The 22,726-nt window shown below is 41.7% G+C and overlaps 1 protein-coding gene and 1 pseudogene across 2 annotated transcripts in view; both read right to left on the reverse strand.

Annotated features, from left to right (window-relative positions):
• Positions 1–22,726, reverse strand: part of AFF3 (ALF transcription elongation factor 3) — a 354,490-nt gene that overhangs the window by 88,435 nt on the left and 243,329 nt on the right. Inside the window, exon 9 of one of the 2 annotated variants that reach the window (XM_084844410.1) lies at positions 6,160–6,200. In XM_084844410.1, the coding sequence (XP_084700536.1) occupies positions 6,160–6,200 (41 nt within the window). The remainder of the gene's footprint in view (positions 1–6,159; positions 6,201–22,726) is intronic. The other variant, XM_084844411.1, reaches the window with a different exon arrangement.
• On the reverse strand, positions 8,162–8,315 carry LOC146350172 (U1 spliceosomal RNA; annotated as a pseudogene).

Below are 22,726 nucleotides of genomic sequence, written 5' to 3' on the forward strand. Positions count from 1 at the left end.
CGCACAGCGTGGCAAGAAGCATCTGACACTCCTCCACCAACACGTTTGACAATTTATCATCTTAGAGATAAATTTGAACCAACAGGTGCAGTGGCTAATGCACCGAAATCTGGACGTCCTAGGACATCTATGTAGGGATGTACGAAAGTGACTTACCTTTCGCGGATTATGTTGATGGTGGGGGGGGAAGCGTTCCGTCCCTCCCCCCGGAATCCTGGCTGGGGTCAGAGGCGCTCCGTTCCTCTCCCCAGAATCCTCGAACGGCTGGCTGTGCTCCGCGGCAGCTCCGTGGAGCAGCCGGTCAGGCCCGGCTCGGCCAGGTCAAAGCCGTCCGCAGCCGGATTTCCAGCCGCGGAGGGCTCTGGGTAAAACAAAAAACAAAAAAAACCACATACGCAAATGGCGGCCGTCTTAATCTATGTAAATATTTATGTAGCCTATGACGGAAAAAATCAAGGGGAACGCAAATAGCATAGCAGGCGCTATTTGCGTACCTTTTTCATTCACCATTTTAGCCTACGTAAATATTTACATAGGCTAAAACAGGGAATCAAAAGGGGACGTAAATAGCGCCCGCTACGCTATTTGCGTTCCCCTTGATTTTCGCTGTCATAGTTTACGTAAATATTTACGTAGATTAAGACGGTAAAAAGAAGGAACGCAAATGGCAGCGGCCATAGCCGCCATTTGCGTATGCATTTTTTTTTAAACCCACCCCCAACCATGATAGGCTACGTAAAGATTTACGTAGCCTATCACGTCTTTTTTTCTTTTTTTTAAAACCTAGCCATGATAGGCTATGTAAATCTTTACGTAGCCTATCACGTCTTTTTTTCCCCCCACAAGCCTGGAAATGGCGGCGGCGGCAGCTGGCCGGAAGACCGGCTGCCGGAGCCGCCGCCGCCCGGAAGATCTGCCCCAGGTAAGTCTCATCCCGGGGGGGATCCGCGTGGGGGTGTGGGGGTGGCAGGCCGTTCCGCCACAGATTTCAGGGGCGGAATTCTCTGACATCCCTACATCTATGACAGAGGAAAATGAGATGAGAGTCACTCTGACATTTGTGAACAGTCCGAAGAAGTCCACACGATGTGCGTCTAAGCAGCTATCCATGTCTAGAACGTCCTTGAAGCCGTACCGTCCAAAACTGTTACATGGTCTTCTGGAGGATGACCCAGACCGTCAGTTGCGATTCTGTGAGATGATGTGTAACCAAATCTGTAATGAACCAGACCTTCTTGATAAGATCATCTAGTCAGATGAGGCTTCTTTCAAGTTGTCAGGCCACGTGAACAGGCATAACTGTGTGTATTGGGCAGATGAAAATCCTCATTTGACCATCACATCTCAACTGAACCAGCCAGGCATCACAGTGTGGGGTGCACTGTCCAGCGAAGGTGTTGTAGGACCGGTTTTCTTCGATACAACTGTGGATAGTAACAATTACCTAAACATGTTACGCGATGTGGTAGTGACACAACTCAGAACCAGGGCTAACTTCGCCGAACTGCTCTTCCAACAAGATGGAGCACCTCCTCATTATGCTTTTGCAGTAAGGGACTATCTTGACAACACCTTCCCACAGCATTGAATGGCCGCCACGTTCACCCAACTTAACACCAATTGACTTCTCTTTGGGGGGTGTAGTAAAGAACACAGTTTTTGAGAGGAATCCCCGGACAGTGGACGAATTAAAAGAGTTCATCTTGGAAGCATTTCTGGACATTGACGCGGACTGGAATTTGTGGCATACTGTGTGTCACAGTGTTCTGGACAGGTTCGAGGAATGTTGCAACGTTGATGGAATACATTTTGAGCACTTATGTGATTAAACAGTGTTAAACAAATGTAAACATAATAAACAATGTAATAAAATGCAAATAAACTATACTGTATACCTACTTTTAGGCCACTGTATATGGAAGAATTGCTTGCAAAATTGCATATAGGCAAAATTGCATTTAAAATGCATATATTAGGAGAAATGTGCACAAAATGTATACATTTTTGTACAGACTTTAAAAATGTTTGCAAACTACTGTGGAAATGCTACAAAATGAATGAAGAAATACTACAAAATGAATGGAACATATAATTTTTCTGTAGTCAGCAAAAAAAAAAAAAAACCCGAAGAAACTTACATTGACAGATTTGTCCACTCAGGTGATGTATGGAACATATAGGAAAGCACGTATGGAAGAAGATGACCCATAAGGTACCCAGATCCCAATCCATTTAGGGCTTTAAAAGTCCCAATCCATTTAGGCTTTAAAAGTTAAAACCAACATCTTGAATTGACCCAGGCAACTGGTGCAGATCAAACAAAATGGGCATAATATGGTCTAAACACATCCCTCTAGTTGACACTTTACTCCCCTATGAGCAAAAGTTACAATGCCTGGGACTGTTTAGCTTAGAAAAAAAGCAAGTAAGGGATGATGTGATAGAGGTGTACAAAATTATGCATGATATGGGGAAAGTGCATAGGGGGACGTTTTTCTACCTCTTTCATAACACTAGTACTTCTTCACTCAGCAGTAATGATGGCTACCAATTTGGATGGCTTTAAAAACGAGGATGACAAATGAATGGATACGGCTATCAATGGCTACTAGTCATGATGACTATATATTACCTCCAGTATCAGAAGAAGTGTGCCTATATACCAGTTGCTGGGGAATACAAGCCAGAGGGTACTGTTGCACTCATGTCCTACTTGTAGGTCTCCCACAGACAGCTGGTTGTAAAGGGAGTCTGATCAGGGGGGTCTTCTTATGTTCTTATGACACCTTGGTAGCAGCATTTTGCACTAACTAAAGTTTGTGAATGCTTGTCAAGGACAGCTCTACATAGAGCATGTAACAGAAATCCAGTCTGGAGGTAGCAAGGCCATGAATGACCTGAGGTACAATTTCATCAGGTAAGGTTCTAGCTGACAGAAGCTCTGGGTCAAGCTACAAGCCAAAGCTACAAACTTGATCTCTCAAGAGGAGTGCAACTACATCCAATACAGGCTATACCCCTAAACTCGAATCAGATGCTCCCCCCCTCTCCAACCGGTATTTCTGTTTTGTGTGAATTAAATTTCAACTTATATCCCATCCAGCCCTTCACTGTAAACAAGTGGTCCAGGTCTTAAAATGTTTCCCCTTTCCCTTTTATATGTAACAACAGTGGGCACTTGATGCTTCTTTCATGGTAATGTGGAGTTTCTCTTATTGCACATATTTTAAATCAGTGGTCTTCATAATGTCAAGAGCTGGAATCCACATCGAATCCTAGATCCAACATGGGGACCTAAAACCTATAGCCTGTGTAGTAAAGCATCAGGGCCCACAGAAAATGTACGGTTCATCTAGGTATACAGTTATTTCACATGCTTACAAGTTTCCTGCCATTAATACATGAGACCAAGCAGGCCAAAGAGAATAACCTAACACAGTTCAGGCTCCAACTGTGTCACAAACACAAAGCAAGGAATAAGTGCATAACTCAAACATGTGAGCCCAGCCTACAAATTTATAACTTACATATACATGCAACATAGGAAACATGTTATCAAAAGAGAATGCTCAAGAACGTAAACCAAGCCAGATTGCAAAATTAAGAGAATCCTTTGCAGAGAACTCGATACTTACACATTGCAAATCACTAAAAAAAAAAAAAAAGGGAGCCAAGCCATGCACACTCTTATTCATCCATCCACCCATATGTGGATGTGTGCACTCATCCACCTCATCCATCCATCTAATTCTAGGCCATGACCCAAATGATGAAGATCTCTGTTTTAAATAATATGAAGTACTTGTCAATGCTATCAAACTTAAAGATCAGGACCATTTTCACTTCCTACCCAAGCTACTGAAATCTATCATAGGAGGAAAACAGCCATTTCCCTAAAAGCCAGCACTGGGAGAAAAAAACAAAACACGCTACTTCTTGTACTTATCCTTATCTCTAAAGGCTGGGGTAGTTGGAATGGAGCCTTATCTGATGACTTGATCTCACAGGAGGTAACATTTGAGAGAAAGCAATTCCTAAGTTATCCTGAACCTAGAGTGTTCAGGCTGGGCTTTAAAGGTTAAAACCAGCACTTTGAATTGGGGCATAAACTTGATTGGATTAATCCTTTCTTTCATATTCTTATTAATAAAATAAAAACACAAAAAGGAAACTGCCAGTAGATCCACTTCAGAACTGGTGTAACGTGCTCCCTAATCAGGCTACTACATTCTGGACCAGGTGAAGTTTCCAAAGTCTCTTTAAAGGTGCATTACAGTAGTCCAAGTGGGCAGTTACTTGGATATACGATAGTGGCCAAGTCACCATGTCTCAACTAGGAAGAGTGCAGTTAGCAAACAAATCAAAGTCACAAATGCTACCTGAACATCTAGGAAAAGAGTAGTACACCCAAAATCAGTGTAGCTGATCCTAGTTTAGAGGGTGTTTGATCCCATTCAGATCAGAATAGGCACTCAACTTTCTCCCAGATCAATTGGGCCAGCTCCATCAACATTCTTGTTTTATCTGGATATTTAACTTTATTTACCCCCATCCAGCCCACAAGAAGTGCCTTCAAGCTCATGTTCAAGAAATCAAATCCTAGCCACCACATACCTGCATCAGACAAAGAAAAACAGAGCCAGTCATCATCAGTGTAGAGATGATACCATGTCCCAAATCTCCTGAGATTGCTGCCTAGCAGTTTTATGTAGACGTTTGGCTTCTCTAGATGGTGGTGACTGAGCTAATTTTGTGTAGCCATACTTTAAGCTAGCAGAAAACAAATGGGACTTGAGTGACCACAGGGGGCTTCTACGTATTCAGGGATGAGGTATGGTTGTGGCTTTCCTTCCTGTTCTAGACTCTATCTATCTATCTATCTATCTATCTATCTATCTATCTATCTATCTATCTATCTATCACAAATGCCTGTGTACCTTTGTCTCCCAGTATCCTCCCCCCTGCACAAGATCAGCTAACACAACTCAGTCTTTTGATATATTTTGCAAAGACAAGTTATTTTTCCCTATGTTCCCCACCACACCACCACTACCACCAAAAAAGAGTCTAAACAGAACAGGGCTTGTCAGCAGAGGTGGGATAGTTTTGATCGTCTCAGCCTCAGACCATAAATAAATGTTATTCACCCATGCACAACGTATAATTCATCCTAAGTGGCAGCAGACTCTGCTCTGGAGAAGCATTTGACTGAGCTGCCTTACAAAGTCAATTACTGCTTATTCTCAGGGAGGCGGGGGAGTCTGGGCCAGAAGGGTTGAGATGCCTGCCAAGGAGGCATGGGGAAATTTGCTTTGTGTCAGCCTGCATGACACAGTATCTCATTTGTGGATAAATATAAATCTAGTAGGCTGTTTCTTGTTGTGCGTGTTTGTGTGTGTGTTTTTCTAAAAGAGGTGCTATAAAATGTACCTTCCAACATTCCTGTTCCCTAAAAATGAAGTAAAATCAAGACCGTGTTAGAAAGCTACCAATTTCACTTTCATCAGAAGTTATTTAAGGTAAAGCTACCTAGCTGCTTACAGCTTCATTCCTGTATGCCTTACTAAGGAAAATGACTGAACACCTAATGGATTTCAGTAGAGGTTTTGCCTGAGTAAAGAGTGAGCAAAAACAGAGTAATTCTTTAACATAAGCACTGCTGTCTGAGCAAGTACAAAGAACAGCAAGTGGGGGGGAGGGAATACGCCTCATACAATTTGGTATGCATTGTTTTATGGGGTGGGGGTGAGGATCTGGAGAAATTCCCCAGTAAAAATAAAATAAAATCGGAAAAGTCAAAAGGAGAACATCTTGAAATAAACAGCGTACTTATTGCTAAGGAATGAGCCTAGATATATCTCAAACAAATGCTAAAGCTCAGAATTTACTGCACCGGTCATACAGTTTCATATCTCTCATTTCATGCCACAACAAGGGATTTTGCATACTCCATATGAAATACAGCAAGACTGTGATTTTTTTTTTTTTTGGCAGTAATAAATTCCACGTATGCATGACAAATCCAAGCATGCAAAATGTTCAACATCCCAGTTCAGAGATACTTTGGGGACAAAATCCGATTATGAGTTATATGCCACAATAAATAGGGCTCAGCATTTCATAAAGCAATTTATACTTCATAAAAATGACAAAATGTACCTGTCAGATAAAACTCGGAGTGCAGATCTCTGTGCTGCCTGCTGGAAGGAAGGGCAGAAATGTTTATTTTATACTCAGACTTTTAAAATATGAGCTCAGTCCAGACTTAAAAAAATGGGTCACACACATTCTTGTCACATGTCCAAATTTTAAAGCATTAACAAGTAGCAGTAAGCCCAAAGTCATATAGATATTTTCCATCTACAACATGTAATAACACTTTGTTAAGTATGCTATAAAACCAGAGAACTGTTAAAGCACTGCACAGACCTTTAAATCTGAACAATCCTATTCAGAGGAATTTGCAGGAATTAGTTCCCTTCCTTCCCACCATCTCCTTTACCATTAGTCTCCTCCCATTCTTCCACAGAAACAGACATCACAGATTTGGGTCCCCTGGAATCATCTGTAGTTACGGAATTGTTCATTTAGGAAACTGTGCAAGAACTGCTGTGGGCTTTCTACGGCGCTGTTGTGATTCTTTACTGGCAAGTTTTCACTCTGCTGCATGCAGATGAATGATCCATTGATACTTTACCTCTCAGTTGTTGCCTACTGAAGGTGGTATGTTAGTATGCTAACCTCTGGAATAAAAATCATAGCCTCTCAAATTTAACAGGACATTCAGGTTTAATCAGTAAACTAGCTTCTTATTTCTTTTGGTGACACAGAAGTACTGACATGGATTTCTTCATTTCAGTAAATAACTGGATATCCCCAATGTTATGATTTAATGTTGGCTACAATCTTGGCCTTAGCTTTAACTTGCCTAAAGGAAGTGGTAGTAAGACCTTTGTGGGTTTTTTTTAAAAAAAAACCTCTTGAACCCCACTGTATTAGATAATTTCCAGCTGGTCTCTAATATTCAAATATCATTCAGAGTAATATCTGAATAATATCATTCAATATTCAGATTATCAACTGGCAGCCCAAAGGCCAAATCTCCAATGCCAAGGTGCTGGAGCATGTGGTGGCTTCTCACCTCCAGGGATTTCTGGATGAAATGGATTATTTAGATCCAGGCATGGTTATGGGACAAAGACTGCTTTGGTCACCTTGCTGGATTAACTATGCTGGGAACTGGACAGGGAGAGTGTGTCCCTGTTGGTTCTGCTGGACCTTTTGGTGGCTTTCAATGTCATTAACCATAGTATCCTTCTGAGGTGTCTGTCTGAGGTGGGTCTGGGAGGCACTGTTATATGGTGGCTCCAGTTTTTCTTGAGGAATGATCTCATGAGGTGGTGCTGTAGGATTCCTGTTCAACGCCATGGCTGTTGTCCTCAGGGTTCCATCTTATCCCCCATGCTATTTAACATATACATGAAACTTCTGGGACAGATTGTTGGGGTTCAATGCCACCAGTATGCTGATGACACCCACCTCTATCTCTTCTTTCCATCTAAATCCAAGGAAGCTATTCTGGTTCTAAATCGTTGCCTGATGTCTTTGATGGACTGGATGAGGGCAAACAAATAGAAGCTTAATCCAGGCAAGACAGAGGTGGTCCTGCTCAGTCGAAAGGCAGATCAGGGAATAGGAATTCAACCTGTGCTGGATGGGGTTACATTCCCTCTGAAAACTCAGGGTCGCAGTTTGGGTGTACTCTTAAACTTGTCCCTGAACCTAGATGCCAAGGCCTTGGTGATGGCCAGGAGTGTGTTTGCACAGCTGAGGCTAGTGCACCAACTGGGCCCAATCCTGGAGATGTATGATCTGGCCATGGTCAGACATGACTTAGTTATATCCTGTTTGGACTACTGCAATGCACTCTGTGTGAGGCTGCCTTCAAAAACTGTTCAGAAACTTCAGCTGGTCAAGAATGTTGTGGCCAGAATGTTGACTGGGACCGGCTCTAGGGAGCGCATGACCCTCTTGTTACAGCAGTGTCACTGGCTACCAGTCTGTTTGTGGGCAGAATCAAAGTGCTGGTTATGACCTATATGGCTTGGGACCAGGCTTCCTGAAAGACCACCTTCTCCCATATGAGCCTGCCTGGTTCTTAAGATCTTCTGGAAAGGCCCTACCACAAATTATGCAGTTGAGTTTCCTGCATTTGGGGAAATTGCAGGGGTCAGTACACCCGGAGTGCAATGGATGAGCCTCACCCTGGGAAAATCACCTTTGTGATCATGGTGTCACCTCTGCTAGGAGAGACTCTTCTGTTGAGACCACCGCCTTCAGAGGTGTGTTTGGTGGCTACCCAAAAGAGAGCCTTTGCGGTGGCCACTCCTAATCTGTGGAACTCCTTCCCAAGAAAGACTAGGTTCGTTCCCTCTTTGCTCTCCTTCTGCTGGCCGGCAAAGACTGCTTTATTCAAGAAGGCCTTTGGCCTGTAAGTGGGCCTGTTGGGTTGGGTGCTCTTTTTATTTTTCTTATTCTGTAATTGTTATGTTTTTATTGTATTTTAATGTATTTTATTGTTTTACTCAATTTTAATTATGCCTATAAGTCATCTTCAGTGCCATTTTTGGTAGAAAGTGGGGTACAAATCAAAGTAAATAAATAAGTTCTTATATTTTGGAATTTTGCCATCTCACTTTGGAATAAAGAGTTAGTATGAAAAGTGCATTATTAAACAGATGTCTGCCAGCAGTTTGCTATGTTTATTTATGTTTTCATTGCATCTAAGGAGCATAGGGTGGCACATATGGTCACCCCCTTCCAATTTTATTCTTACCCTGGGAACTAGTGACAGGCCTGAGGTCAGCTAGTTAGCTTCAAGGGGATTGAATCTGGGTCTCCCTTCTCCTGGGCCAACACTCTACTAATGTATAGAGTGTATAATTTCATCCACAGTACAAAATTATGGTTTTACACTCAGTGTCCACATGCGAACATTGCAAATTCTGGGGGTGAGATATGGATTGTAGCTTGTATGTCCCACCATCCACATGTCAGGGGACTTTAGAAAGTCAGGATTCTTGTTTTGGAAGAGAGGAATTCTGGAGAAGAAATGCCTTGATTTTCTAGGGACCATTCCTGCAATTCTGGTTGTGCACTACAGACCTGAAATGCAAATGTGGAGAGGTGCCATACAGACATGACCTCTGATTAGCATTCCTGATCTAAGATATGTTATGTATTAGCTTGTTTAAGCATAATCCATTTTTAAGGACACATGCTGAAGCAGATGTTCGGAGGTCTGTCCATCAGTAATCACCATAATCTATTACCGGTGATAGGTAGAACTCCCTGCATCTGATTTGCAATAGATTGGACCCTTTCTGCCATCCACAATTTACACTTCTTACAGGAAGAAGGCAGCACAAGAGAGAAACCCACCCATGTCAGGAAAAGCCTAGGGGGCATCCAGGATGGTTTGATATCAAAAGGAGTATACTTCCCACAATGCCTGATCACCCTAGATACACTGAATATATATGGCACTGTTCAAGCCTTCTTATGAGAGCATCCTTACTGGAGACTTCTCCACACCATCCAATCTGATTTAAACAGCACAAAGAGGTTGGGGAGAGGAAGCTGTTGTTGAGAGTGGCACTGGGTGTTGGCAGGCCTTTTCAGACCCATTTTAGCTGCGGATACTGAAATGGGGCTAAAGGAAACAGGTTCCCCTAGTTATTGGTGTTACTTAGACATATTGCTTATAAGTAACGATCAGTTCCAGGGTGCCCAAAGAGACCCTTTGGAAAGATTGGATAATGAAAGTAAGAAATTTAGTACCCTTTGAAGAGAAAGAAACCCCTAACTTGATTATTTGCTTTTTCCTTCAGACGTACTGATCTGGAAATAATATTTAAGATTCCACTTCACCATTCCATTATCACATATGGCATGCCAGGCCTAAGAACCTCCTTATCATATAGATCAGAAAGAGGTGAAGCAACCTGTCCATCACTAGATTTGGGACAGACAGAGATCAGTCTCTTTCTGAGCTGTGCTGGTTCCACATGTTACCCATAAGTTTGTCTTGTTCCCATATCTGCAATTAAAAAAAAACCTGCATGAAAATCACATTATTTTGCAACTTATTTTAAGCAAAATATGCATTTTTGTATAAAATTTACATCCCAAAGCATATTTTTGTTACATTTCCCAAAATATGCATTTTAACCTAACATATGCATATTTATATGTATTTTGGAACTTTTTCTGAACCAAAAACTGTCTTGCAAAATTCAGAGACGTACAAAAAAGGAAGAATAACTGCAGCCCAATCTGTGTATTAGTCCATGAAATGAGAATCAGATCAGTTTGCCTTAAAACTCAGAGTGAACAAAATCCTCTAGTGTCTCTACCCAAAACCTCTTTCAACCCTTGCTGTATACTTCTTAGTGCTGCTGGCACATAACTCTCCTCATGTTCTCCTGTTATAGTATGTCTTCATCTTTGAATTGTTAAGGCTCGCATTTGGTGTAAAGTCTTTTGATTCAGCTCAAATCCCACTAGCCTGGAGCAAATGCTGCGAATAATTGAAAGTTGATCACATATGTATGATGATGTGCCCATTTTATAATTCAACACAATGAACTCTTCTTGACTGATGTGAGAATGATATTGCTTCAGTCTTGTCTTGAATGCCCTTCTAAAAATTGAGCTCACTCAAGGAAAGGAACTGATAAATCCCTTACACAGGCAAGATGCCAGAAGTCAAAAATTAGGAAATATTGTTTGAGACCATGGCACTACAACTACTGCCTGAAAATAACCCTAGATAATTGTCCTATAAAAATCAGGCACAGTAGAAATGTAATGTGTTCTGCTGCCAACAGTTTCAGTTCAATAAACTTTAATCTCAAGAGAATTTGGACCATCAGTGCACTGGGGTGCACTTCATTTGTGCCAGATGTGCACACTAACTATAACTTTTCTGCAAACGTTCAGTCTCAGCAGCAGTGCTGGCTCCAGGGCTGTGTTTCCACCAGTGATTTACCCCAACCTGGCTGCGCGAACTCTGTGTTTCCATAACGTCGTGGCCATTCAGCACCAGCCCTGCATTTTAAAGTGGAAAAACAGCTTCTTCTGAGACTGGTTATAGTCCGACTTTTCCAGCTTACTTTGGCTCCATTATTGACCTGTTTCCACAACTGCACTGGGTTTGCTGTCTTAGCTCTGCCCATGGGGCGTGTAGCCCAGCCTTTGTGGGTATGTCGCTCTGACCTCAGTGACCCAACCCTTTCCCTCCCTGTTTTCTGTAAGTTTCATTGCTGTTTTGGAGCAGGATGCTGAGGAACCAACTTTTAAAATATCACTGAAAATAAGCACTAGAACACAGCCCATGACCCCAGTCAGGGTTTTTTTTTTTCTCCCATTGTGCTGAATGAGGCTTGCCCTCTCAATGACCACGGAAATAAAAGAGAATCCCCTCAACAGACACAGCACATATCAAAGTCCTCAATTCCTTAAATGCGATTAAGTGCGATCTTGAGGCTCCGGTCCATTGCCTTAGGACATAACTCCTTCACAGCTTCCATATAGAGATCCTGTGCATTAAAATGGGGGCTGGTTTTGGTCTTTTTCCACAACAAACCCATTACTGTCTCCTCAGAAGTAACTCCCATTGTGCTGAATGAGGTTTGCCTTTGAATGCCCACATCAGAACTTGCAGAGATTCCCCCTCAATTGAAATGGCACACTTTAAAGGCCAATTCCTTAAGTGGGATTAAGCAACCAAGCAGGATCTCAAGGCTGTGAATAATTGCCTAGGAAGAAAGTACTTCACAGTTCCGTTATAGATATCCTGTATAATGGGGGCTGGTTTCTGTCTTTGTGTTTACTGCTCACCCCCCCCCCCAACAAACCCATTCCTGTCTTGTCAGAAGTAACTCTCATTGTGGTCAATGAGGTCCTGCAGGTTAAAATGGGGGCTGGTTTCCCTCTTTGTGTTCTCCCCGCACCTTTCCCAGCACAAGCATATTGTGTCTACTCAGAAGTAACTCCCATTGTGCAGGTGCATCTGGACTTTCAGGGGAAAGGTGAAGGGGGAGAGAGGGGGGGAGCCTCTCTTCACAGCAAAGCTGATTCATTTTTTAAATTCTGATACTCCTCCATTAGCTTCTCCTTCTGTTGTCCTGGAAACATGGCTGAGGAGGCAGGAACACTGATGAGGTAATCAGACTCAACCCAGACTCCACCCAGACTACACCCAGCCATCAAGAAAATAATTCGATTAGAGCTCAGTGGAAATAGCACAGAGCCCCAGGCTACAGTGATGATAAATTGGGTCTTTAAGGGCTGTGGAAACAGGAAAAGGAGAAGATGCGATTGGGGAAACATCACAACAAAGTTGCAAAAAAAGTGAAGCTGATAGCATAGAAACACGCCCCTGGTTCTCGAGACACCCTCAACATGAGTCTACCTTTCATTGCCATTGTCATCAACTGCTATGACTCCTTATCCTCTTTCTCCTCATTGCTACCACCAGCTTGCTTGACAGGCAGAGAGAGAGCCAGCGAGCAAGTACGCAGTAGTGTCTGTTGCTCCTCCTTCTCACCACCACTGTTGTCTGGCCCAGAGCAAGAAAAAAAAGGAAAGGTTCCTCCTGTGCAAGCACCGGGTCATTACTGACCCAGAGAGTTTCAGTTGCAATACTGCCGCCTACCACTCTGTGCCACACGAGGCTCTCCAGAGCAAGAAGCAGGTTGTAATTGTGAAGAAGAGAAGCACGTTCAGGGGGCTCTTGCCAATGGGCCCCTGCTGGGATGTGGCCCTGAGCAGGTGCCCAATATGCCTACGCTTGACACTGGCCCTGCTTAGCAGTCCTGCATCAGTCCTAACGTAGATTCTGATATGCTTCATCATGATCATCCCCAAGCACTTTTGTCACTGGCCTGCCCTGTTGTCCACACAGAGAGATTAAACAGACTGTAGCATACTGTGAGCAGCATGTATTTATACCCTTATCTTTAACCCATTTTTGTTTCACTTTGTTTTTCTGATGTAGTTGTAACCTCCACAGGTCTTTGGTAAGAAGATGCAATATTGAAAACCATACCCTCCAGAATTCAGCAGACTCCAATATCTCAGTTCTTATGTAAAGTGTACGCTGTATGTCACTATCATTTGTTATATATGTTTGCTGCATGTATTAAAATACATTTTAGATTAAAAAAGAGAAGCATAGGAAAATATCCCTGTAGAAACTGTGATATGGTACAGAGCTCTGTAGCTGACATGGCTCTTTCTCTCACATGGACTGCCTGTATTCCCTCTGTCTGCAGTGTGGGGCTCAGATGTATTAAATGAGTCACATAATCCCTGAATATTATGCTCTGTGAAGATTCATGCTTAGTTACAAGCTGATTGCTTATTAAGGTATAACTGATGCATTTCCCCCTCTATGTAGGTTAATTTGCACCTTTAGAAAATATCGTTTGGCCTCTCTATATGTTACTTAAACTTCTATTTCGCTATACATAAATCACAATATTAGCTTGTTTGTCACCTTGCTGCAGTGTTTGTATGTTTTATTTATTTAAGCTGTCTTAATTAATACCAGAATTATTAATTAATTAATTAATTAATTTCTTCTGGAAATTTCATATTGGCCATTTCTGTTTCGACAATTTGACAGCAGACAACATTTCAAAGAAAGGTACAATGAAGGCATGCTGGGATTAATATATTATTGTACAGGCTGCAAAATGGGTTTTGTTCTTGTTGTTGTTGTTTTTAAATGGAAAAATAATTACATGAGAACACAGGTGAAACCACCCTGCCCCCTCTGTCAATAAATATAAACTGGTTACCTTAATGCAATATGTTCTGCCTTAGAGACTAAAGTGATAGCTTTCTGCATTGCATCACAATAGCATTATCTGTATACCAATGTAAGCACAGGAATGGCATTTGCACCATTCATTATTTCCTTCACTAATTTAATAGCCTGGTTTTGACTGTGCTATTAATTGGTATTTAATTTTACTTTGGTAGCTTCACCAAGGACAATACCAAGATAGCACCTCATGAGATCATCTCTGGCATGGTGGGGAACCTTTTGCACCACCACTGGGACCAGGTCCCGGAACTGCAGGCATTAGCAATGGGGCCTGTTCAGCATGAGAATCTTAATACGGCATCTTATACACCGTTTGTTGCCCTGGGAGCCAAGAACAGTGAAACAACTGTGCACTACTTTCCTTGGTACGAAGTAGTTAAAAAAAATAACAGATGGAATTTGTTAAATACTGGTGGCTCTGTAGCCACCACAGTGCCATCTATTGTTTGTTATGGCTATTAAGAACAAAGAAAACACTGGGTTGAAAAACAATGACATCAGCTTTCTTTATATTCTAAGAAGTAGGCCAAAAAAAGGTTGCAGTGTTGAGTGCTCCCATTCACTGTTCCAGTCAGCCAGCCATGTCATCTTTCATGTTACTCTATTCCAACCCCCCTCCCACTCAATTTACTGTGTGTATCCCATCCCTGTCCTGCTGTCAGTCATCAGTCCATGGCTACTAAGTATACTCAGTCCTCACTGGGCTATTTTTGCAGTTCCCCCTCTTAGTTTTTCTTCTAAGGTGCCATTGTGGCTTCTACAGCAATGGAACTCATGTCTGAACATCAGAAATAGAGCCAACAAGTGGGGCCCTGCAACAATCTGTTGTGTGTATCTGTGTCTGGGGGAAGGTAGCCTTCAAAGCACCCCCTTCAGAGGCAGGAGACTGCCCTGACTGAGTGAACAGGTGGGTGGGAGAGTGAATGAGTGGTAAAAGGGTGGCTGCCAGCCAGCTGGCAACCAGGTGCTCCACAGCTGGCATCTGGCTGGGCTGGCACACAGCTGGCTTTTTTGCCCTGGTTGGTGGCAGGCAGACTCATGGTCAGGCTGGCTATGCTCCTCTCCAGCTGTGAAGGGAGGGGGGAGCTGTCAGATCAGGCAGCCAGGCTCCCACTGTTTTGCAAGGGAGGGAATCTTTCTCTCTCTTGCAAAGGCACTCTGACATTGGGCAACAGGGTGAAGGCTTTCTCTGCCTACAATGAGAGCTGCAAGGATTGAGTGGAAGCTGTTAGACCCCATATCTTCTCCTTTTCCAAGTCCTGTTGCAGGGAAGAAGCCGTTCCCTCTGGGGAAAGAGGTAGCAGGATCTTGCTCCAATACCTGACACTTTAAGAAAATGGAATGCATTCCTCCTTCCCCTGCAAAAACCAAGAATAGCTGCTTCACAGCAGAGTGAGGCATGGATGCCCAGACTGTTTCTCCCTGGTTTGGTTTGGTTTTTTTGTGGTGGGAGGGCTTTTTAAACCTCTTTTTGTGGGGGAGGTTCTCTCCAGATGTTTTCTACTTTTGCATGCCTCTGGGATTCCCCAGGTCTACTGCTACCTCCCTGTTGTGACTATTGCCAAGTTGGCTATATGAGCCTTGGCATTCTCCCCTCCAGATTGATGATATTTATATTGCAGATAAGGAATGATGGAGCTATGTATTTGACCAAAAACTGGCTCCTTGAATCTCTTTTTATAGCCTTTTCTGGCTCAATATATTTATCTGAAATCAATAACATTTCTTTCATGAAAGTTGCTACTGTACATGAGCAAGGGTTGAGAATCTACCCAAATGAATTTTAACTATACTGCAGAGCTAGAAGCAGCAAAAGAAAAATTGCACTGATGGCCTGAAAAACAAGGCAAAGAATTCTGGGTGAACTGGTTGGCTTCAATACTTCAATTGCCATAAATGGTAAGATACAGGATCTTCTCCATTGCCCACCCCCACTCTGCATTAGTGAATATAGATCCATTCAGGACTAAGTACATTGATTTCCCCTCAGCCTATTAATCATTCAAGGAAGGTTCTAGCTGTTCCTCAAGTCTATAAGACAAAACATGAATTCTAACAGCAGTAATAATTTTCTAATTCTTGTTCTCTAGAGATTGCATCTTCTATCCCCAGCCTTTATTGCAACAAGCCAGGCCTTGGGAACATAATCAACAGATATTCAGGTTTCAGTGTTGGTAAAACAAACTACCAAAAAAAAGCGTCACAAGTTGCAATCTGTTGGTGAAAGGAAATCAAAGAGGAAATTAAATGCCTTCACTGTAATTGGGACTGAACAGCGAACAGCTTCAATGTAATTAGGGTAAAGCAGTGCATAGAACAAGCTGAAAGGAGCTGCTGAGGCAGAGATGCCCTGCGTCTTACAATAGCCAAGGACAGCTCAAAATGTTAATATAGAGGCCAGATACTACACGCTACATGAATGAATCTTCAGGTGTTTCAACCAATTTGACAATATTAGTAACCCCTTTTAACTCTGCCACAGGAGAGGTGTCAGTTTAGTGAGTGATGTAGTGATCTAGAAAATGTAATGGACTGGACCTTCATTATAGGTCAGGACAATTAATAATCAATACCACATATTTGTTGCACTTGCTCATCTATTAAGAAACAGGCTCCACTGTAGCTATAACCAGGCCACAACCACACTTATGGATACAAGACACATCTCCTTGTGCATTCTACTATGCAGAATCTGAATTCCTAGGAAATTCTACATTCATTTATAACAAAGTTTTTATAGCCCATCAGTGGCCAACCTAGTGTCAGCTGGCACAGGAGGATTGTGGCATATCTAGAAGGAGCAGGGGCACTTTTTAGATTTTTATGGCTGTTCTGATGTATCTTTATATTTATCTATTCCTGTGCTGTTTGCTGTTTGTATTTTATCTTTTCTTTTAAATATTTGTATTCTATTTTATTATTTTAACTGTTTGTAACCCACTCAGACAATGCTTGTTATTGGGCAGGTCACAAATATATTAAATAAATAAATAAAGTATAGGAGGGCCCAGCAGTTGATCTGCACTCCTGCCTGCCTCTCTTATGCTCTGCTACTGCCTGCTCCACAGCACGTTAGTCTAGAGGCAGACAACACCAAGGCACTGGGGTAAGGGGCAAGAGGAAATGCACATTTATTTATTTAGAAGATTATTTATATGCTGCTTTTCAGCCCTAAGTCAAATCCGCAAAGCTGCTTACAATAAAAGCAATTAAAATACAATAAAAGCAATTAAAAAGTGGAACCTGCAACAAAATATTGCAGTGTGGAGTGCTTCTGCTCATTGTTCCAGTTAGTCAGCTATGCCCTCTTCCATTATACTCCATTCTATTCCCCCTCCCACCCACTTTTCCATTTTCTTCCCGCAACAGTCAGTTAGCATTCCATGGCCACTGAGCACCCTCAGTCCTCATTGGGCTGTTTTGGGGGATTTCCCCTAAGGGCTTTCCCCCCTAAAAATTTGTTGTACTTCTGTAATCCTTGGGGTTCCTCTAAGACTGCTGCTAGCCTACCTCTGGTATGTGTGTGTGGTTATGTTTTGGCTACACAGGGAATGGTACTCACAGCCCGGATATTGGAAAAAGAAGGAATGTTAAAACTGACTGAAATATAATTAAACCAAGGGCATAATAAAACAGCCACAGCTTAAGCAGTGGGGGAGACAAAAAATTAAACCAAACTAAAACATAGGCAAAATTAAAAAAAAATATATGTTGACAACTTGCTAAATGCTTGACAGTTGCGCGGGGTGGGGCACATGTCCTTGCACATACTAGAGTGGCTCCACTCTAGAGCATTGTGCATACTTCAAACTTGATTTTTGGCACACTTGCTAAAAAGTGTGGCCAGTGCTGTTGTCTGGTTACAGAGAAAAACATAGGCAATTCCTGCTAAGGAGATGAGACACTGGAAGGAGAAGGCTCTGTGCGGGTCATCCAATCATTAGGGCAACTGGTCATCTTCTGTTCTGCACAGCTGTTTCTTTCCACCCACTTTCCTGTCTGGTCCCTTGCCTCCGGGTGCATGTACCAAACAATGCTCTTGTGCAAGTCCTGCCCAATTCAGGGTGGCTCACAGTGGTGCGTGGGCTCATGCAGTAGTAGTACTTGGTGAACCACCCTATTCCCCTTTCCTGTATTCTCTTCCCTTCCAAAACTATCCAAGTGCTTATTCTGCATAATTTATGATAAGCACACACAGAATGTTCAATGTCATTATTGTGGGATATACACTTGACCTTGTCTCAATTAAACACATTCAAATCAAGCCTCTTTGTGTTATATACACAGCACTACAGCGCTTGTCTTTGCACTGTTTCTTTGGGGCACAGCCGTACAGCAATAGTCACACAAGCAGGCTTTTAAAAATAATGAGCATCTGTTGCAAAGGGCAGTGGCTGCTGAGATCATTAAATACGATCATTAAACTTCATCTTCTATTAAAATCTTGTTAGCCAATTTTAAATGCATTGCAGCTAAGACTCTATTAATGAAAGCTGTCATAGCTAATCTGGTTTTGCAAAGTTGAGATTTAAAATACTTCATTTTAGGGAGCTACATCAGATAATATGTCCTTAGGGAAAGCCAAGGTTTAGGTGATGGGGGTAACTTTAACATCCTCAACAATACTTCTCCTGTACTTTAAAACATACTCATTAGTTAATGGCACTGGTTTAATACCCCCTTCAATATTTTTGACACATTTTGATGAAAGCTTGGAAATGTAACTTAGGCTCAAGCTACATGTTGCATTAAATTGTGTGGCTTGACATTGAATGGCTCTTTTAAAAAAACATTTAAATAGCATCTGCAGGGTGTGTGTGACAGGAATCAGGATGATGGCCCTTGGGGAAGGGGGTTCAATCTTTCCTCCCATGCTGCAGTTCTGACAATTATTCCACTCCCAAACTATATGGCCTGAGGGGAACTGCAATGGGTGCCAAATAGCAGCTTCACTTCCATGCTGAACAGCAGGTTCGAGGAGGGTGGCATTTTTGTCAGTAACATAGGATTGGGGAAGTGTTGATTGGGCCTCCCTGTGGCTGCTATTTAAAGTTTTAAAAAGATGTACACAATAGCAAACAATGCCTTTAATATAGGCACTTATTCCAGATTAGTTTGGTATGTTTGGTTCTATATGATTCTGTTTATCTTTATACTTCTGTGTTAATAGGAGATGATATATTAATACTTGCTGGTTTTCCCTGGAGTCCATTTCCCTTGCTGCTCCATCATATGCTTGGATTGCTAGTTCCCTCTGCCGTCTCTGGCTACCTCTAGATCAGCCTTCCCCAACCTGGTGCCCTCCAGATGTTTTTATTTCAATTCCCAGAAGCCCCAGCAAGCATGGGCAATAGTCAGGAATGCTGGGAGTTGTAGTTCAAAACATCTGGAGGGCATCAGGTTGGGGAAGGATGCTTAAGATACTTTCCACTTTTACGTGAGCAAGAGGTTAGCTTTGTGCTTGTTCCCATAATCTCTTCTTCCTGCTACCCTCTTCCTCCTGCCTGCCGGATGCTTTCCATGTCCTTTTAGACCACTGAGATTCTCACTTAGTCTTGAAAGGCAGTCTGATTCTACCACCATTTCCATTCGACATGTCATATTATGCTGACAGTTTATCCTATTTGTATCTTATTTTAAAAGGGCTCAAACCTATTTGATAAAATCTGGATGCTTTTAAATATCTTTATAAAGTGACATCTGCCTGTCTGTTGGTTGTGTAATATGCATGACCAAACCTGGATTCATAGAGGTCCAGTTCATATAAATCACATGTTATTCATTATATGTAGTCGTTGCTGAAAAACAACAGCCAGGATTTGCATTTCATCAATAACAATGATAAATTCTGATCATGAGGTTATCTGGATTATATAGTCACTTTCCAGCTCTTGCACAGTTACTTCCCATTGGGGATGCTAGCCTTGGTGTGGGAAGCAACCACACGATCCAGTTGACCTTTGGTATTAGACCTTGCATATTAATGATGCATATGAAGCCTGTTCAGAGGATAATGTGATGTGGGAAGTGGGTTTTTTTTTTAGGTAATCATGCCACATCAAAAACATACACAGTAGATCTTTGCTAACTGTTGTAGTTCCTTGTCCATCACCAGTTGCTTCAGACTCTTGGTATCTCTGCCCATTGAGTTTAAATCTTATTTACACACAGTATACATAGGGCATCCCTGATTGGCTATGGGCAACTTATTTCTTATTGGTGAATATATGCATGGATAGTGCTTTAGCAGGAAGCACCTGCTCACTGGGATGGCTTCCTAGTATATACTACATAACTAAATATTCACTAATCAGCCTTTCAAATCTCCTTTGCAAATGACCTCTTGTATTCTTTTAAATGGTGGGAACAAATTCATGTACAAAAAGCAATGTAAAGATGGATCAGTCTAATGTTCTAATGCAACACTAAGGTATGTATGTTCATGTCAGTTCCTAAAAGGGACACTCTAATTCAAAGACCTTTCCTTTCAGGGCAGGCCAGACAAACATAACATAACTCATAATAACTGAGATTATTGTTTGTCAATCCATATGCATACATCATAACATTTTAACACACACTTGCTATGACTTCTTTGTATTATTAACTGTAAAGTACTAAAACATAGTTCTTTTTCTTTTGCATACAGTTGGAGTTCCGTTTTTGAGCCATGCCTCTATGGATGGCTCTGGTTGCTTCTTTAGCTTCTATTTATACAGTTTCACAATTTCTTTGGCAGAGGCCAAGAGTACATACCAGGGTGTTGCCTTTTATGAATCTCAGGAGATGTGCGAGGCAAACAGACTGGATGAACTCTGGTTACATATTCCAGACAAGTACAATGGCTCTATTTATTCAAACTAAGCTGCTGAATGCAGATTGATTGACTCTGTGGGCAATAAATTTTCACAGCCACAAAACCTCAGTGGCAACTAACCTGATCTTGCATAGGGGACAAAACTGCCTAGAAGACTGGGGTTGTAAAAATAAGATAGACTATTTTTCCACATATGTAAACTAGTCAGTCAAATTCTTTGACCATTGATTGACATGAATTCCACAACTGGCTTCAGAGGTTTATTTCTTCCCTTAAAGATTCTACTTTCTGCTATTCCAAAATGCCAACAAGAAAAGAAAGAAGGGGAAGGGGAAGAAATGAGTGAATAAGGGAGGAATATTTGCATAATAGTTAGCAATCGCTGCTTAATAATGCACCTAAGACTGATTTAAATTGCCCAGTGACCTCTATACTGTAGAAGAGAGACTCATAATGTGGATCTTCCATGTGCCATTCCACACTTCAGGGAACCAAGAGGCAATAATCACTACAATTCAGTGCTCTGAACAATCTAAAGTACGGTTTTGACATCTTTGTGACACAAAGCTTCAGACATTTTCTGATGTAGATGATGGTAAAATTATTACTTTATGCATTATAAATCAAAGGGAACTGGATCATTTTAACTTGCAGATTTATGTTAACTACCCAGCGGTCTGCTAATTGTGCACTCTTTATATATTGATTGGGGATTAAAAAGGTAAGTTTTTTTCAGTGTTGGTGAAATTAAATATACAAACAGGAAAATTTCTTTCTACACATTAGATCTTCTGATCACTGCCTGTAAAATCAAAAGTATAATTTTAACTGGATAAATGATGGTAATTAAAGGGGGAAAATACATTTATGTAATTAAAATTAAGGGATTATCTAATGTGTGTGGATAATGTAATTACAGCAGGCTTCTATGTGATGAGCTCAACTACATTTTCTTCTTCTGCTTCTGTGTTTTCTTCTCTATTAAACCTGTTTATTTAATATAATTTCTTGAGTCTTTTTTTTTACACTACCACATCTTCACTGCTATTATAGTCATGACTTTCTTCCTTCCTCTCAATTGGTTTGCAAATTCTTGGCTAGGCTTGTTCACACGTGACATCCTGCACTTCTTAACTTCTAGTGAAAATAGTGGGGCCAAGGTTTAAGTCTATCTGGAAATAACACTGGCCTTCCCCAACCTGGTGCCCTCCAGAAGTGCTTGCTGGACTATGTACCATAAGCATGGTAATGTAAATGTTTGTGTTTGAGTTGTAGAATGTTATCCAGGTAAGTTAGAGTTAATGGAATCTTGGTGTGTGAGGGAAAGCTGGGAGGGGCTTGTGAGTGAGGGGAATTCTAAGGGGTTTAAAAAGAGACACTTGACAGCTTAGCAGTCAGATAGGGTTTAGGGATCCAGTTAATGTGCATCTTGTGAGATTGGTTTGGGTGATGGGTTTAGAAGGGATAGGTAGGTTAGGAATACGTATAAGATGATTAAATAATAACCTTTATAATCTTTCTTGTAAATAATAAAATATTTTTTTATTATTTATATAATTCCCCATGTCAGAATGATTTGTTAATGCTAACAAATGAGAAAAATCTATTTTCCTGTTACTACTCCTATATTAGTTAGAGGAAACCAGTTAACCTAAGTGTTTCCTTGACACAAGGTAAAAAGGGCTGAAGCTTTGGGATTCATTGAGGACAACAGGCTAAAGCTGCGGCAGACGTTCTGGGGTTATTTTTCAGTTTCGAGCACGTGGAAACGGGAGGGAGAATAACCTGGAGATAGGAACAACACTTACTACAACCCCATAATTCCCAGCAGTCCCACACATCTGGAGGGCACCAGGTTGGGGAAGGCTGCTCTGTGTGGACCGCCTCTACTTCACTAAATGGTTGTCAGACCTTGGCTACCTGGCTCCTCAGGCAATTCAACAGGAGAGCCCTTTTTGCATTCAGGCTTTTATTTCCATAGATCAGGTTACACAGATAAGGATTCCAAAGACTTC

This window comes from Heloderma suspectum, chromosome 3, assembly GCF_057233095.1.
Source record: "Heloderma suspectum isolate Gila_16-S chromosome 3, 16-S_ref, whole genome shotgun sequence".
Taxonomy (NCBI): Eukaryota; Metazoa; Chordata; class Lepidosauria; order Squamata; family Helodermatidae; genus Heloderma; species Heloderma suspectum.